This window comes from Lemur catta, chromosome 11 (assembly GCF_020740605.2).
Source record: "Lemur catta isolate mLemCat1 chromosome 11, mLemCat1.pri, whole genome shotgun sequence".
NCBI classification, from domain to species: domain Eukaryota; kingdom Metazoa; phylum Chordata; class Mammalia; order Primates; family Lemuridae; genus Lemur; species Lemur catta.
Window position 1 is genome coordinate 93109030 of NC_059138.1, and position 18534 is coordinate 93127563.

Here is an 18534-nt window from a genome sequence, read left to right on the forward strand (position 1 = left end):
GTTAGGGCAGAGGGCCAAGTGTTTCCTTAGTCACAAATTCATTAGTACTGGCCCTGAAAGAATTCCTTAATAACAGCTAAATTGCATCTCCTAGAATAACTGTACCTAAAATATAACTTGTCTTCTATGGATATAAATCAATAATAGCTTAATGGTTTTAGGATTTATGAAGGAAGAAAACTGCAGGAAATCTCAGTGCAGCTCTGACTTTGTACCCTGCCATAGGGAGATTTGGGGATGTTCTTTGGAAGATAGGAAGCTTCCTTCAGTTTCTTAACTTCTCATTTTATTCAATCTTTCTCCATCTCTCTCTCTCTCTCTCTCTCTCTCTCTCTCTCTCTCCCTCTTTCTCTCATCCTCACACTCTGTCTGTCTCTCTCCTGATTTGCCTGCTTAGGGACAGACAGGTAATGGAGAAGAAATTGAAAGGGAAAATACAGGGAAAATGTAAATGAAAAGAAGTTATTATAACTGTTATAATGAAGTGCCTTTCATTTAAATATAAGAATGTAACGCTGAAATGAACTTGTGATCCTGAAATGCATTTTTAATGAGTTTCCTTTTTATTTTGCTGCTTCAGTGGCATATTTTAAAGACCCTTTGAAAAAAGCCACATTAAAAACCCCACCAAATGCCACAACACGCAAAATTGGATATTGGTTTATTCCAAAACTGCTGATCAGGAAGAGTGGCTCTTCATCACAAAATGTTGCAGTCACTTTATTTAAATGAGTTTGAATTTGCATTGTGATGTGCCATTCTGATTTAGGGGAAAAAAATTAGATTTTCAGATCAAATTGACCCAGCCAGTGAAGCGTTAAGGAGCTGGCAGGTTTAGTCTGAAAGCCTCATGTTCTATCAAACCTGCAGCCGGTGGAAGTCACCGAGCCCCCGTGGGAAACAACTTTCTCGCAGCCTTGTGCTCTTGTCCCTGCTCTGAGTTTGTTGTCACCGGCTGTCCTCTCTTCGTCCCAGGGGAGCGGCCCTTCCAGTGCAACCAGTGCGGGGCCTCCTTCACCCAGAAAGGCAACCTGCTCCGGCACATCAAGTTACACTCCGGGGAGAAGCCCTTCAAGTGCCACCTGTGCAACTATGCCTGCCGACGGAGGGACGCCCTCACAGGCCACCTGAGGACGCACTCCGGTAGGTCTGCTGGGCGCTGCCTGCGTGTCCCGGGTAGGGAGCCGCCTCTGCTCTGCCGGCCTGCGCAGGGCAGCAGGTCGCCTCTTTGCTGGCTGGCCCCACGCCCGGTCCCAGCACAGCCCTCCACGGGGTGTTGGCCAGCATGGCTTTGGCATCAGCTCCCCGCTTCCTGCCCCATATTCTGCCTGTCCCATTGAGCTAGCGGAAATGGGTGGGGATGTGCACACGCACACGCACACACACACACACACACACACACACACACACACGTCTCACCCATAGATAGTGTGTTTCAGAAGAGGCCGCCTCATCCTATTTTGCCAGGCAACTGAGGTCTTTGTAAAGGATTTTGTCAGCTGTACTTTGGATAATGCCTGAAAAGTTTTTCAGATACCTTTCTTTATGTTCATTGTTAAGTCACACTTAATTTTACATAAGGTATATTAATAGCAATAACAGTTGCAGAGGAGATGACAAAGGTGATTTAGGGCATAACCCCATCGTCATCTGAGGGCACACCCACTGGGACAATCCAACTCGACTCTGATGCCAGAAACCAGCCGAGGCCCCATTTGGAGAGGCCGGTTTGGAGATGTCACCAGGTTTTAGACAGTAGCATTTCTCTTTGAATGAGATACATAAAGTACAGCCCAAGTGAACGGGAGCCTCAGCTAGATCATCATTAGCATAAATGTTCCACCGTTTTCCAAACACTCCCAACCTGTGAAGCCCGAGTCCGCCTTTGATTCGATTAGGTCCTCTGCCCCCTGAGACATCTCCCTGCAGTTTCAGTATCCAGTAGCCCACACCCTGCAGGGCAGAGGAAGAAAGGGCCCTCGGCCGGGCTGGCCTGTGTCCCGTTTGCCACAGCATGGTCTGCACTGCATGGTGTGCGTGGGTTTCCTTCGCACCCTGCAGTCAGGCCCAGCTGACGTAGCGCATGGCACGAGGCTTTGGGGGCAGGAGGGTGATGGCCCTTGTCCCCAGAAGTTGCCAGCCAGCCTCCCATTAGCCATTAGTCTGGGCTGTGGGTGACGGGGCTGCTTCAGACCAGCCCCTTCCTGCCATCCCCAGGGAGCAGGACAAGCAGGTGAGGACGTGTGGGCTTTGTGAAAGCTCTGCAGGGCTCAGGCTATCTCTTCTCAAAAGTGATGAGTGGATTTAACGGTTGGGGGTTTTAGGGGCTTCTCATTGTGTCCATCTCTTTATCACACATTTACCGAGGGCCTCAGGGTGCTCATGTTCCATGGGGAGACAGGTGCACACAAGGAAAGCACTCACATGTTGAGAAGCATGACAGAGCATCCGACGGGACAGTCAGTCCCCAGGGTGGAAGGTCAGGAGAGAGTTGGCGTAGCAGGAAGGGTTTGAGTGCATGCCGAAAGGTGAGTTTCTAAAGTTTGTTTTAGAGAAGTCCTGACGGAGATTGTGATTCAGCAGTGATCGTAGAAGGGGATTTGGCACACATCTTAGCAAGTGTTAAGCACCTGGTTCTTCCCCTGGCGAGGGGAGTGGGCAGGAGTTCACCAGGATGGCTGGAGGCAAGAGGGAGGAGCCGCAGGGGGACTTCAAGCTGTCTTCTCTCCATCCCAACCTCCTTCCTGGTGGGAGCATGGAGGAGGCTCCCAAAATGCTCTTGACCAGAAAATTGTAATGATTTGGCTGAGCTTCTTAAAACCTTCCAAGAAAGGAGTTGTAGGAAGCTGAGGAGCTGCTAGCCCTATAATGTGGGCAGGTGACAGGAGGTGGCCAGTGTGGGCCCTGTGCTCAGAGCCAGGGAGGGCCTTGCTGCAGGGTGACGGGGGAAGAGGCAGCTCCCCTGAGATGGGAGGATGGCAGCATGACGGTGAGCATCTCTGAATGTGTGCACGTGTGACTGCATGTGTGGTCCCACCTGCAGATGAAGGATGTGCGTGAGGGCCTCTGCTGTGACCATGTACAGTCTGTGCCATGCTAACAGGTGGTCTGGGAAAAAGATTCTTCACATCTACCATTTCTAAGGAGTCGAGTAGACATAGACACCATTGGCAGCAACTGTCTCGGGTTGGTAGGAAGCATGGCTGCCTGTGTCAGTAGAAAATGCAAACGCCCACGCTTAGGTTGACACCAACCATATGTGATCATCATCCCCAGATCCCTCTGATTTGCAAGAGAAATCTCCTCTGCATGTCAGTCCTTAAGACTTAAAGTGATGTTGTTCTCCTTCCCATTGTGAAGTTAGGAACATCCATTGTGGTGCTTCATGTCACTCTGGCTCTATGCCTGTTTATTCCATTCAAGGCATGATGGTGTCCTGCTCTAAGTCTGGCTAATTACTTGAGCGATTACATATAACAAGTGGTAGAGTTTGGGCAGTTTATTTCTATTATGGATCCACCGATGAGCAAGTGGAGAAAACCAGCATCGATCCCGGGCTGCTGGCCACTCAGCTGTCGGAAAGTGCCCTGGGTGCACACCCAGCTCTTACAGAGAGAAACAGCGGTTTAGATTCTTCAAAAGGATTTCATTAGAATGAAATAAAGACTTTAGCCCATGTCTGGCAAACTCAAATGTGGCCACATTCTATTCCACTGTGGTCCCCTAGTCCCTTAAAAACCAGGATCAACATCATAGCTTCCCCTAGCAGCTGGTGGTGGCCTGAGGTTCCACAGACCAATATGTTAGTGGCGATAAAGTCACAGAATTTGTCTCATGCTGATAACAAAAGGGGCTTGGGTGATCTGGACGGGTAGGGAAGGAATCCCCCTTCCTTCCTCATGGCTTTTTTAGGAAGTTGCAAGCTTAGTTAGAGACTTCTTTCCTGCAAAGTATGGGGCTATGCTTCAAGATAGATTTTAGTTCAGTTGCTTACAATTAACATATTTGTTATGTTCCAGAGTGAAAACCAATCATATACTCAGAAAAATGGCTATCAGACACCATGCCATATGTGTATAGGAAGCAGTTTTGATCATGGAATTTACTGAAGTTATAACTTTTGAAGGAAAGGACATTGAGTGGTTATCTTAATTTCTAAAAGCAATACTCAATAAAATGTGCAATTTTAGGTCACATTCTGTATTTCAACATTATTTCCTGGTATTCGGGTACAGCACTTTCTATAGATAAAGAAAAATCCCTTCTTTCTTTATTAAATTTTCCAGAAGTCAAATTTTGATTTTCACTTTAGTCTTCTTAAACTATAGCTTCTGTTCACCTAAGAAAGAGATTGAACCAATACAAGATCTGGTTAAACCATTTTACCAAACATTCTTATTTGGATGGTTTTAATTTTTATACACTACTTTGAAAGATGTGAAATGAAACAGCATGAGGAAGAAGTAGAAGATTCTGGTTTTTGGGCGAAAATTTATATTCCTTATATAAGTGATGAAAGATATTTTACTCATCCCTTAAAATGGTATCTGTTGAAGTCTTTAAACTTAGGCATGATATGGTTCCTGGCTAGTCATCTTTTCCTAAAATACTACTCAGTAAAATCCAGGAAGGGCTAAACTCATTGTATAGAATTAATACTGCCCAATACAGTAGCCACTAGCCATATGAAGTATTTTAATTTTAATTTAAATAAGGTAAAATCAAAGTTAAAACTTCATTCCTCAGTGGCACTGGCCACACCTTGAGTGTTCAATGGCCACACCTGGCTGGTGGCTGCCATATTGGACAGCACAGATGGAATCTCTGTCCTCATAGTAAGTGCTGCTGGACGGGGCTGATCTAGAAGCTATGCCATCCTAAATTTCTTTGGGCAGAAAACAGAGCTCTTCCATAAGCTTTGTGAAAAACGCATAGTGTATTTTCCAGGTATATGAAAATACATTTTTTCGTATTGATGGAAATATATTTTATATTTGTGTATTCATATACAAAATATTTCTAATACGTTTTAGAAATAAAATGTTCATTTTATTAAAGCATATTTGTCCACCGTGATTTCTTAGAGACTTCACATTATCCAGTTTAGCACCTTAGAACTGGGCTCACTCTGGTTGTGTTAGACGTGGAACCAGCATCACGCCAGGTCTGGCTCACAGCGTAGACAGAGGCCCGCTCAGGAGGTGAGTCTGCAGACTACCTGGCCGACACGGGGGCCTTCCTGACATCTATGTCCAGTTGTTTGGCATCCACATTGTGACACTACAGTGGTTCCTTTCCTCCAGTTAAAGGACAGACGTCAGTGATTTAGAAAGGAGAGAATTTGGTAGTCAGAGCTGGAGACAAGATGAAACAAGAACTACATGTGTTTTGGTACAAAGAAACCCTTGAGCGTTAACATTTTTAAGTTCAGTAATTTTGACCAAGTCCATAATGCTTTTAGCTCTCAAGAGTAGAGTTTTTTTTTTTTTTTTACTTTTTTGGTAATAATTGTATTGCATGCATTCCCATTATACATAAGGCCGACATTTAATTGGGGTCTTGAACTCAATTGTGTTTCCTGCAGTTGGTAAACCTCACAAATGTGGATATTGTGGCCGAAGCTATAAACAGCGCAGCTCTTTAGAGGAACATAAAGAGCGCTGCCACAACTACTTGGAAAGCATGGGCCTTCCGGGCACGCTGTACCCAGGTAAGCGCGAAGCTCGCTGGAGGCCGGCCTGAGCCGGCTCCCCCAGCACGGAGAGGCCCACCTCCCGCCACGGCTGTGAGGGAGGGAAGTTTTTGGCCGGTGACATCGCAGCTCCACTAGGAGCACGTTGTGCTTCCCAACCTTCTAGATCCTCAGATGACCAGACAGCCTGAATTTCGACCCCTCCCTCTTCAACTCTGGAGAAACGCCTAAAATAATAGTGAGCCTTTGAAGTCTTTGGTTTGTTTTTTGGATGCCGGTGGTTTTTTTTTTTCCCCCTAGGCCTCAAGTAGTGAGTCTTTGTGCTTAGTGATCAAAATAAAATGTGAAATCTTGTTTTAAAACTGTTTTTTCAGGAGCTGACCAAATAAAAACTTTTGGGCTGTGATTTCAATCATCAGTTCAGACCAAGGGCACAGTATCCACACCGGCGTGGAATGGGAGGCTGGAATTTGTTGGGAGACCCTAGAACTCCGTAGGATTGAGGCTGTTGAAAGATTAGAGGAAGGTTGCTTTTTCTTGTGAGCTGTGATGCTTCGTTGTGTGTTGTGTGACGAGGTGGCCCTCAGCTCCGATCCCAGATACTGCGAAGCGAAAGGTGTGAAGAGAGTACCTGGGAAGGCAGAGTGTACTCAGGGGATGGCAGAGCTGCTATAAAAGATTCCTTCCTAACTTTTTAGGAGATAAGAAATTTATAAATAGATCAAGTGAAGCGAATCTCTTTCACAACACTATTCATTTAGCACTACCATTAGAAAAATCGTCATTGTACTGTGGGGTAGAAATTAAAGTAGTCGTGGAGAATTTATTAAGCCTCATGCAATGTTCTGAGTTTAACAAATGGTTCATAAAGGAAAATTCACCAGAGCACACTCAGATTATTAACAGCAGGTGAGAGCAGGAAAAAAGTATGCTCAGCATGAAGGCCTTAAAGTTGATTCAGATGAGTCTTGGCATCGAGAAGCCACATAGCAAGAGCTCTGCGCTCCTCATGCTGTCCCCTCCACTGAGGAGCCAGGGACCTGGGGCAAGCAGGTGATTTCCCTGGGCCTTAATCTTCTCACCTGTGAAATGGGGACATTCCCTTAAATTATCATTTAGCTTCTTTGAAAGTCTCAGGTCTGTAATGGAATAGTATTAAGGGTGAGTGGAAGAGGGGAAACTGGATTTTAAAATAATAATAGTAATAATTTAATAGTTATCAATTTGTGCCCAGACCCTAGGGCGGGAGACTGAGGGATGAGAGGATGATAATGTTCTTTTAAAATAAAATGTGAACGCTCAGATATTGTATTTTTCTGTAAAAAATAAATTAATGGATCTTAGAAGTAAGCTCTCCTAATGATGTAATTTACATATCAATGCTTAATAAGCCATTTTCCGTACTCAACAAATATTTGTTGAGGACTTACAGTTGGCAATACCAAGCCTTATTGGATACAGCAATCTGATATACGCATGAAATTGAGAAGACAAAACAAACAGAAGGAACAGACAGCATATTGCTTTCTGTCTGTTTCCTTCAACATTTTAGTTACTCGAGAAACCAGCTGTAATCTCACAGCTGGTGGAGAGCTCCCTCCAGGCCAGGACGAGGAGCACTGCTCATTTCACCGAGACTTGAGTTCGAGTTTCATCTCTGAGTCTGTGTTTGCATGTGACCCAGGGCTCACCTCTTAAATGTGACTGATAATTCCTGCCTGGCCACCCTCATGGCAGTGCCCTGAGTGCCACCTGTGGGGAATGAATCTGTGTGTGAACAGGAGCCCAGACACGCACCAGGTGCTTATCTAAACCCGGGCGTTTAGGTGACTGACATGCCGACACTTTCAACCTAATTATCCTCTATTGGCATCTACGTCAATAAACTTATGTGCCAGTAATATGTATTAGATATTACCCTGTAGTGAGAATCAATGTCACCCTAAAATGTTAATTTATTTCCTTTGGTGGTGAGATTATTTGGACTAGCACAGTGATGTCTTCAGGCCCCCACACTCAGGAGGGAAGAAGGCTTCTCTGGGAAGAAGCAGGCGTCTGACCTCCGTGTGCTCCCAGATGGAGCCACACAGGCTGGCACTGAATTCTTTCTGCCCGTATTGCATCAAGATGTGCAAAATGATCATAAACACCTTTAGACAGAGACACCATTTAGATGCCTTTTAATTTACCCGTGCCAACACCCTTGTAAGGATGCAGCAAGTGCTAGTGTCAGGCGCTAGGAGTGTTGAGGGGATCCATGAAAGGACGTTAACGAAAGCCCACCTGGACGGCATCTGGAGCTGGCTGGGCAGGCAGGGGCCCCGGGGGTGTCGGCCACCTCAGCTGTGCTGTGCAGATGGTTGGCCTGTGCCTGCCAGGGTGTCTCTCCTCTCCTGTCCCTCCACGGCTCCCTCTGAGACAGCCCATGCTCAGATGCCCAGTGAGTAGTCTCTTTTATTCCCAGACCCCCTTAGGGTGGGCCCACCCACGAGGTAAAAACAAAGCCTAGCTTAGAAGATGTAGCAAAAGATTAATTCTTCTGAATACAATTTTTCTTAGTAAAAGGATTTAGGTCACCTATTCTTAATGTCTTTACAGAAAAAAGTGAGTTTCTCTTGAGCCCTAGGCACACAAGCTGTATCACAAGCCCTTGGAGGCATGTGATTCTGAGGGCAGAGTAGCCGGTGATTCGGGAGCCGTGGGCTCATTTGTTCCGTGCTGTGATCCACTCTGGAGGCTGGGGCTCTCGGGAGGCCTTCGCTTTGCAGAGAAGGATGGACTCTTTGAGAAGCTGATATCTAGCTTGATAGATAAAGTATACAATTAGTGGAATTGGGTTTTATAGATTTATGTTTATCCTGCATATAAATCAAGGTGTGGGCTATATATGTTTGCCCATTTAATAAGAAACACATATGTCCAATGTTAAAATATAAAATATACCAGCAATAATAACCAGTTTGGAGCATATGTTTTTAAAGTGACATTCATAATAGCAATGAAGATGTAAAACACTTAGAAATCATGTTAGCCAGTAATGTGCAGGACATAATGACGAAAACGATCAAACATTCTGAGGCAAGGAAGCAACCCTGGAAGGCTGAGGAAGGACAGAAGTGTGGACACTGTCCCTGTGCTCCCCCCAGTCAGGCACAGATTCAACATAAAATTCTTCTGTAAATCTTACTGGAATTTGGGAACCATATATTGTGAAGTAGTTCTGGATAAAAATTGAGAGAATTGGCGACATTTTAAAACAGAAGAGTAATATCTAGCACTATATGAAGATGTAGCTGGAATGGATGGAACCTTTGGAAGAACAGACAGACAAATCAATCACCTGCCCGGGCCCTGTGATCAATCAGTGTGACACCTGAGGAAGGAGGAAGCACAGGGAAGAAACAGTGTTGTAAGAATTGATTAGATAGTCAGAAGGTGATCATTTTACACATTCGGCTCCTTATAGTTTAGGACAACTTGCAGAGAAATGAAAGAGTTGTATTTCAAAAAACTCAACCATAAAAAGTAGAAGTTAATGGGACCATGCAGGATACAAAATTGTATCTTCAATTGTGGAAAGAAAGAGATGATATGAAAAAATAGAGACTGACTAGAAATAGCCCATACATCAACATTTACCTCCTAAATTTCCAAATTTTCTATAATATCCAGGTGTTATTTGATTTCCAGGAGGTTGTGGTGTGCTCAGGGATAAGTAGCTCTGGGTTCCTTCCCCACATTGCCAAGATTTGCTGTAGGATCTTAAGAAGCCACATTTTGGCATCTCAGTTTGCTGTGCCAGTTGGTGGAGTCAAAGCCTTAGGTCATTTCTAGATGTGATAGTTCTTTGCATCTCAGAGGGCTATTGCTAGGACTGATTGAGGGTAGTGTATTTGAGTCTTTTGAAAAGTTAAAAAGATCCTTCAAAGGGACACTCTTATATGATCCCCTTCCAGCTTCTGGCAGTGGTGGTGGTGCTTGTTCTTTGGTCTTAGCGGGTGATGTGCAGTTAGCAGGTGTTAGAGGGAGGAGCATTAGCAGGTGGCCAGTCACTGGCATTGCTACAGCCAGTCTCTGTCTGGCAGAATTGTTGGGAAGGTTAGAAATGACCTCTACAAAGGGCCTGGCTCTTGTAGGCACTTAACAAATGTCAGATTTAACGCTGGACACAACTGAACCCTTCAAACGTAAAAGTTTCTAAACTGGCCTCTCTAACTGTCTTTGACTTTAGTCATTAAAGAAGAAACTAATCACAGTGAAATGGCAGAAGACCTGTGCAAGATAGGATCAGAGAGATCCCTCGTGCTGGACAGACTAGCAAGTAACGTCGCCAAACGTAAGAGCTCTATGCCTCAGAAATTTCTTGGTAAGAGTTAAACGTTTGCTGTCTCTTAAAAAACAACTATGCGGGTGTTTTAGGCAAAAGTGGAAATTAGTTGAAGGTAGAATGAAGGAAAAGAAATCTTATTTTTCAAAAAGCAAAAATTGGCGAGTTTAGCATTTCTTAATTATCTTAGAATTTTTTCCAATAAGGGTCTTAAAAATAACAAGTTTTTGCTAGATGTGATTTTGCAGCGTCTGGGGTCCTCGGTGTGATCTGCCTGTGGACACTGTCCCTCTGGTGCGGCTGGGTCTGTGTGCACAGGGTCAGGGGTGGGGGCACCACACAGCACGACACCCCGCACCTGAGCAGCCTCTCTGAGCTCATCATGTCCCCTTATGGGGACTGTGAAGGGTTAGCGGGAGGAATCCCACAGCCAGTGGCCCCTGAGTCGTGTCTAGTGAAGACAGGACACAGCGAGTTGCTATTCTGACCATTGAACCCCCACCTGAGCCAGGTACTGTGAGGGATAAAAACCCTTTCCCCCAGGAGCCACTGCCTGGTGTGGACGACAGACAGGCACAGCAGCACCTGTCACCCAGGCCAGACACCGTAAGTCAACGAGGATGGCGAGGCAGGTGTCCGAGTGGAAAGGTGCTAGGCTCGGGGACAAGCCTGAGGTCAGTATGGAGCTGCTGACTCACTTTGTCACCTTGCTGATAGGGCTCTGCTTCCACACTTCGGCGTCTCACAGGGTGATTTGAACATGAATGACCCCAAGGGTGTGGGCACGTTGAGAAACCCTCAGCGTGAGGTTAAGCTCTGTCCAGGAAAGAGGACAGTAAAAGCTCCATGAAGCAGAGACAGGCCTTGCAAGAGGGGTGGATTCCGGCACGTCGTGGGTGTTGGAGGAATGGGGGGTTCTAGGCAGGCAGGTCAGAATGGAGAGAAACAGTGACGTGGTCGTGGGAGGCGGAGTCGGGACATGATGAAGGAGCCGGGCGTGTGACCGGCTCAACCCAGGTGCCCACCGGGGAAGCGAGAGCAGTGAAGCCGTCCCCGCGGCCCTGACCACAGGATAAATGGCCCTGGGCTGCCACGGTGAGAGATGGACCCCTCAGTCAGTCGGCGGAAAAGAAGAATTGCCAGACTTTTGAAATAAACAGCTTGGAAAATAGAGACAGCAGGCACCACAACTGGACTGAAGGAGGGAGAGCGGGGAGGCGGCGGCAGCAGGCATGGAAGGGGGGGTGCGTGTGGCAGGGGGTGGCGAGAGGAAGGCCGGGTCAGGGCAGGAGCGGGAGAAGGCCGCGTGAGTCACGCTGGCTCCCGCAGGCTGTGCGCCCTCCACAGAGAGGGGAAAGCCGGGCTATGGGGAAGGCGGGGGTCCGCTCCTGATGTGCTGGTTTTCAAGGACCTCCCGGTGTCTGTGGCACGTGGGGACGGGTAGAACAGTGGCCAGTGAGGCCCGGGGGTCCCAGAGCGGGAAGACAGAGGGAGGCCAGGTTCTTGGGCACCAGCCTCCCTCTTGCAACTTCAAGTAAGGCTCCGTTTTGATCTGTTGATTACGGAGAGACTCGTCACAGGTTGGAGGCTGGCAGGAGCAAGGGAAGGAAGGGTGCAGTTTGAATAACAAGAAACCCACCGGCTGGAGACCCCGTGTGGGGAGCTGCGCTCGTACGTGTGAGCCTTGCGGCCGAGGCAGGGCAGGCGTGGGTCCCCGCTCGCCTAAGCTGCGGGCGCGGCCTCCGGGCGGCCCCCGGGGCTGTGGTGCCGGGCAGACGGGCCCGGGCCGGGCTGTGCAGGGTTACCGAGCTCGGGAAGCAGGTGAGGGGCCTGTGGAAGGCCAGTGCTTTGGCGAGTGAACTGTTGCAGCCCCTTCAGCTTTGGGAGACGTCAAACCAAGAGAGGAGCTTGTCTGTGAAACGCTGCCAGCGCCACCCGGGGTGAGACCACGATGTGGGCGTTGTCTTGAGAGGGTTCCTTATTAAAAGAAAAGGAAAAAACCAACAGCACAGTGCTGTGATGGAGCAAAGCCAAGAGAACAGGGAGAAGTTAGACACACGAGGAAGAACGTAGTGGGAACAGGAGGACAAGGGTAGCAGAAGTGCAGCTTGGAGCAAAAGGCTCAGAAGCAGCTGTGGAGTCTGTTGGTATTTCCCCACGAGTTGAAGATTGTCAGCTCATTTCTAAAACAGTGCCTCTTCCTGCCCTAAAATACCTACCTTAGCCCCGCTCCGACTTGATGGGATTTCCTTCTACTGTGTGTGACTCTCAGGGTGTCCGGCTCTCCATCTCTGGAAGGCAGCTGGATCTCCAATGCCCGCTTCACCTCGGGGACGCAGAGTCTGTCCTTCCACAGTGTGCAGCCCTGCAGCTGTTCTCATACAGCCAGCCCGTGGTGGTGGAGTGGAGAGACCCCCTGGGTCCAGCTCCAGCAGTGACCGACTGGTGGTCTTGAGCACAGCACTGGACTCAGTGTTGCCATCTGTGCAATGGGCCTGTGGCCCTGCCTCCTTGGAGCTACTCTGAGGGTCAAAAGGGATGGTGGATGTGACAGTGCCCTCAACAGTAGAAAGCACCTTAAAATGGAAGAGGATATTATTTTCATGTTGAATATTACTCAAAGGGGCATATATTTTAGCTTTATTGATATATGAGCTATGATTAATTTTTTTACATTAAACTTCAGCGTGATTGTGAATAAATATTTGTTTTGCTAGCCACATTCCTCACCATTAGGGCCATCAAAGATCTCACCCTCTGAGATAATCAGATTCAGGTCAACAGGATCCATGAATTCCGTCAGAGAGGTGATAATATTAAATAGCAATGCTAATCCTTGTTTTTGGTCTGGGGATTACGGGGAGAACATTATTAAAATACAGAAAAGCACAAGGAGAAAAATAACGATTATCAATATTCCTGCTACCTATTGTAATTATCTTGGTATATTTTCTTCTTTTGTAAGAAAAAGAAACACCATTGTATTATTGACACATAGTTAATATAAAGTATTTTAATGCAAAAATTAATGTTTTCAAATCACCATAAAACCCAGCATCCAGAAATAGTGAATATTAAAAGTAGGACAGCATCATTGTACATATCTTTCTCTATATATGTATGTGAGTGGATAGGTTGATGAACAGGTGGACTGGTGGACAGATATGAAATAAATACTTTCATAAAGATTTTATCATTTTATACATATCTTAAATTTGGGAGGTGAAAAAGAACCCTAACAAAACTGAAGGACTGGCTGATCTTCCAATAACTATTTTCCCACAGAAAGGAATATTATTTTTAAAGGATCCTCTAAGATTAAAAATACATATTATGAAAATCATTAAGGACTTTGAATTTTTTTTAATCAACTTGTTTGAATTTAGGCAGTATCAACTGGCTCATTGCTTTGAAAATATGGACATTATTCCAGTTCCCCATGTTCACAGTTATATTGTTATTTTTACATTGTCTAGCTTCATAATACTCATATTCTGTTCTATAATCATAATACTCATAGTAGTTCAGCTATTTATTACTAACTCTCTATTTAAATAGATTCAAGGATCAGACCCAGCCCCTTCGTTATTATTTCTGTTTATTTTGAATAATCTCTTAATTGATTGGACTTTACATTCAAGTAACTTTTTTCAAAATGGTTCTATAGGTGTTCTGTTTCCACCATTGTTTTGTGTTTGAGGACATCAGCCTGTTGCCTTCATACTGGAAGAGCATCTTCACAGTGTATGATCTTGAATCATTCTTTTCTTTTCCCCCCTCTGAGAACTTTTTGGATTTTGCCATGTTGCCTAATGGAATTGCCTGTTGAATGTTGCTGTGGAGATATCTAAGGCCAGTCTGACTTTTTTCTTCTTTAAGATGATTTTCATGTTTTCCCAGAATGCCTGAAGGGTTCTTTCTTTAACCTTAAAGTTAAATAACCTAGCTAGGATGTGTCTTGGTGTTTTGCATTCTAAATAAAAATTTCCTGCTATTTTAATCTAGAGATTCCCTTTTTTCCTCTTTATTTCTGGGAAATTCTTTTTTATGTAAATTTATGTTTTGTTCTATCTATTGTGATCTCTGTTCAGGGATACCAGTTGTCCATATGTTGGATAATTTGTCTTCCACGTTTGTTAGCATTTCTTTAAGCTTATTTTTCTTTGTCTTTTTCACACTTAATCACTTGTATTTTTTTTGTATGTCAGTAATTCAATTTTTAGTAGTTTCTGTTCTATTACTGTCTGTTTCTAATTCATGTATTAATTCTGTGATGATATTACTTTGTCCTTCATTTGAGAGCTGAGATCTTTTTGCCTCTCACTTTATTGTTTTTACATGTCATCTTTGAATATTCTTAAAAATTTGACTTCATGTCGTGAAACATTTCTGAAACATTTCCTTTTTTTCCTTGAATTAAGGTCCCCCCACACACACAACCCAGGATGTGCTTATTGGTCTACGTTTTACTTTCTTTTTTCCCTTGTATTGCTAGAAAATATTTTCATAGTAACCATGACATTTCCTTTCATCTTGCTTGTTCTGCTTGGTCTGATACAGGTTGATTGACATTTCAACATTCTTCCCACTATATCTGAGACTTTTTTTTCCTGTGACAGCTGTTGAGTTTCTATCTAGTTTTCTAAAGCCTGAAAGAATGCCAAGGATGGGCTTGGGGGGAGTTTGGGTGAGGCAGAGTGCAGCCTTTGTTAAAATACTTTTCCTTTGCTCTCTCTCCCTTGTTCTGAGATTTTGTTATGTGGCCTAAACTACCAGCACTGTACCTGGTTGGGGAGTGCTTCCCATTCCCACAGGAAATACTTTGGGGGCTTTGGGCCATCTTCCTCCTCAGCACAGACCATGGAGGACTTTGCTTCTGACCAAGGGAGCCAGCCTCACTATGTACTTCTCCGCTGTCATCTGGTTCTTGCTAGCAGAGTTTCAGCTGCTCTGTGATCAGGTATCAAAAAGATACCTATAAAATATTTGATTTGTTTCTGTATAGACATGAGGATATTAGGGAAAATGATGAGGATGTTGTTGATTCATATCTAAGGTTTCTGGAGGTAGGATTAGCAGCCAAGCTTTGCCCAATATCTCCTGCCAGCATTTTCTGTTTCTTTCCTTGGTCTTGGAGTGTGTGTGTGTGTGTGTGTGTGTGTGTGTGTGTGTGTGTTTCATTAGGATATATTCCTTCATTTTTCTGATTGCTGTTGGTGAAGTTTTGTAAGTTTTTATTTTTCTCATTTTGGAGGGATATAGGGAAGAGAAATACTATGGGTTGTTTCCATATGCCATAGTAATCTGGTATATATGCTGATTTGTTTCCTACAACCATTTGTTGTTGATACCAAGTTTTGAAAACAACAGATTTCAATGGTTGTGTGGGAAACCACAGAACCATGACTTTGAGCAGAGACAGGATGAGGAGGTGGGGAAGCACCATTTTGGGTGCTTGGGCTATAAACACTTTTATATTCAGCAAAATTGGCCACAAAGTCCACTCTCCTCCTTTGCTTGCCAAGGTATGATACAGGGACAGACTTGGGTACAAACCCGAATGGGTTCATTCTCTTCTGGGGTTAGTGTAACAGGACATGCAGCACCTTGACACAAAAGCAGAAAAAGCTTGTGTGGTGTCAGTGATGCTGTACAATTACTTCTTCTAACCTATAATGAGATGTGAGCTCATCTACTCCTACAAACCAATGATATTAGATCATAGGGTTCTAGAGGCCAGGGCCCAGTCAGACTGCTGGGTCCTTAGCAATAGCTCCTTGTACATCACTAATTATCGGCACTTTTCAAAAACAATAGATGAGTAGCCTACCATTTTCCCCTGTAGCTTTCTTGTTTTGCTTCCTACTTTCTACCATATGTTTCTGTTCTGCCAACTACAGAGAATTATTTTTTAAGTCTGAGTATACTTTTTACTCACATCAGGAGTTAGAGCCCATTTACCTTTGTGTTATTTATAAGAAATATATAATTTTATTATAAATGATGTATGGTCATCCTATATTTTAATTGAATTTTATTCTAGACTATTAAAATGATGATTTAATATTACATCACAATACTATTTTAAATACCTATATGGAATATTATTATGAACAATCATATAATTACTGTGTATTTGAGTTATGTAAATGTATGATAAATTAGCCATTTGTTGCAAATTGCTTAGAACATTCTATTGAAAATACATCATTAAAATATTAAATGAACTATAATAGCATAATTAAATTAAATAATATAATTAAATTAAAGATAATGTTGAATTCTACCATCCTTAATAAAAGGCACGAGCATTGGTTTTTGGCCATTTAAATGTGTGCTGTTTAAATTGGCACAATCTTTGGTGCCCCTATTCTTTTTATTTATTTATCCAATCAAATTTCTTTAAGTGCCCTCGATGGGTAGGTCCCCGGCCAGGGGCCCACCAGACAGACGTGTGGCCTTCCCCTCCTGTGGCGGTGCAGTGTGGCACGGCCCCGCCTGCCCGCTCCCTGGGCGTGGATTAGCTGTTGCTGCCTGGCCTCACTCACTGTCGCCTGCTCCCCACAGGGGACAAGTGCCTGCCGGACATGCCCTACGACAGCAGCGCCAGCTACGAGAAGGAGAACGAGATGATGAAGTCCCACGTGATGGACCAAGCCATCAACAACGCCATCAGCTACCTGGGGGCCGAGTCCCTGCGCCCCCTGGTGCAGACGCCTCCGGGCGGCTCCGAGGTGGTCCCGGTCATCAGCCCCATGTACCAGCTGCACAAGCCCCCCGGCGAGGGCGGCCCGCGGCCCAACCACGCGGCGCAGGACAGCGCGGTGGAGAACCTGCTGCTGCTCTCCAAGGCCAAGGCGGCGCCCTCGGAGCGGGAGGCGTCGCCGAGCAACAGCTGCCAAGACTCCACGGACACCGAAAGCAACAACGAGGAGCAGCGCGGCGGCCTCATCTACCTGACCAACCACATCGCCCCGCACGCGCGCAACGGCCTGTCGCTGCAGGACGAGCACCGCGCCTACGAGCTGCTGCGGGCCGCGTCCGAGGGCGCGCAGGACGCCGTGCGCGTGGTGAGCGTGAGCGGCGAGCAGATGAAGGTGTACAAGTGCGAACACTGCAGGGTGCTCTTCCTCGACCACGTCATGTACACCATCCACATGGGCTGCCACGGCTTCCGCGACCCGTTCGAGTGCAACATGTGCGGCTACCACAGCCAGGACCGCTACGAGTTCTCGTCGCACATAACGCGGGGCGAGCACCGCTTCCACATGAGCTAAGCGGGAGCCGGACCCCCGCGCCTCGCTCCGCCGCAGTCTGGGCGGGGCTGCCCCGGGAGTGCTGTGTTGATTCATAGCTGGGTTTTGATTTTTTTAAGTTGTTTGGGTTTGAGTTGCTTTTGAAACAAGGAGATTTTTATTGTTGCGGGCAGGGAGGCACCGGGAGCACCCAGAACTGCTGTCTCTCCCTAGAACTAGCTGAAATTCCTCACCTGTTGCTTCCTAGAATCCCCTTCTCCAAATAATTAGTCTCGGTGTTGAGAGAATTATATAAAACAGGCCAAAGCCTGGGAAGGAGTGAGCTGGTTCCTGTGCTAAGCACGGGGTTTGCACACCGGTGTCTTCCCAAGGTCCCCAGAAACAGCGCGTGGCCCCGGGGTGTTTCTCTGCAGGTGAGTAAACAGGACAGGTGTGGCTGCCTGGGAGGTCTGGGTGCAGCAGGGCCAGCAACCTGTGCCAAAACCACAGCCACAAGCCACATGCATCTAGGGTGGAAAGCCTGCACTTTTTGAAAGAAAATAGTATTTTAAGTCATATTTTGCATAGGAAAATGAATTGGGAAAATTTTTGTCTGTTGGGCTGTCAGGGCAGAGTGGGGCTGTTGGACGCCTCCTCGGTTTCCAGGCTTCAAGGATGTTGCTCAAGTGATGCTGGGCCGTCTGAGGCTTGTGGCCAGGTGGGATGAACTCCGTCTTCCTGCGGGCATATCTGGAGAGCCCTGTTTCCTGCTTTTCATTCCCATGCCTTTAAAAGCCTAAAAAGTCTATCACTACATTTTAAACACCTGTCCCGAAATTTGGACTTAATTCTTTTTGAACCATTCAAACAGTAAAATTCCTCAGAAACCAAAGCTTTATTTCAAATTCTACACTGGTCTCTCTGGTTATCTCTTGCTTGCCTGGCTGGTTCTACCTAAGACCTGAAGCCTATTTTCCCCACAGAAATCCAATCCTAGCCCTCATTTTAATTACATTCATTTGTTTGTAGCTGCAGGCCTGGATTTCTTAGTGTTAGTAAATTTCTTTCCCTACCTTCCTTGTATATTATTCTTGTTTTAAACCCATAAAATAATGATTTAGAAGGATCATTAATTTTCAGATCAGTGATATATGTGAAGCCCAGGGTCTCTGTCACTAATACACAGAACTCACCTGTTGGCAACTAAACTTTCAAACATGCTGAAACTCTTTACCATAAAGACAAAGCAGCATGTGTGTCCACACATAGATAGGATGAGT

General features: G+C 45.6%; 1 protein-coding gene across 7 annotated transcripts in view; it reads left to right on the top strand.

The window, feature by feature from the left end:
* Positions 1-17375, top strand: part of IKZF1 (IKAROS family zinc finger 1) — an 87473-nt gene extending 70098 nt beyond the window's left edge. For 4 of the 7 annotated variants that reach the window (XM_045564723.1, XM_045564725.1, XM_045564729.1 and 1 more), the window contains 4 exons: positions 976-1143; positions 5585-5710; positions 9924-10058; positions 16587-17375. In XM_045564723.1, the coding sequence (XP_045420679.1) occupies positions 976-1143; positions 5585-5710; positions 9924-10058; positions 16587-17296 (1139 nt within the window). In that variant the 3' untranslated portion in view covers positions 17297-17375. The remainder of the gene's footprint in view (positions 1-975; positions 1144-5584; positions 5711-9923; positions 10059-16586) is intronic. The other 3 variants (XM_045564727.1, XM_045564730.1, XM_045564728.1) reach the window with 1 other exon arrangement.
* Positions 17376-18534: the final 1159 nt, after the last annotated feature.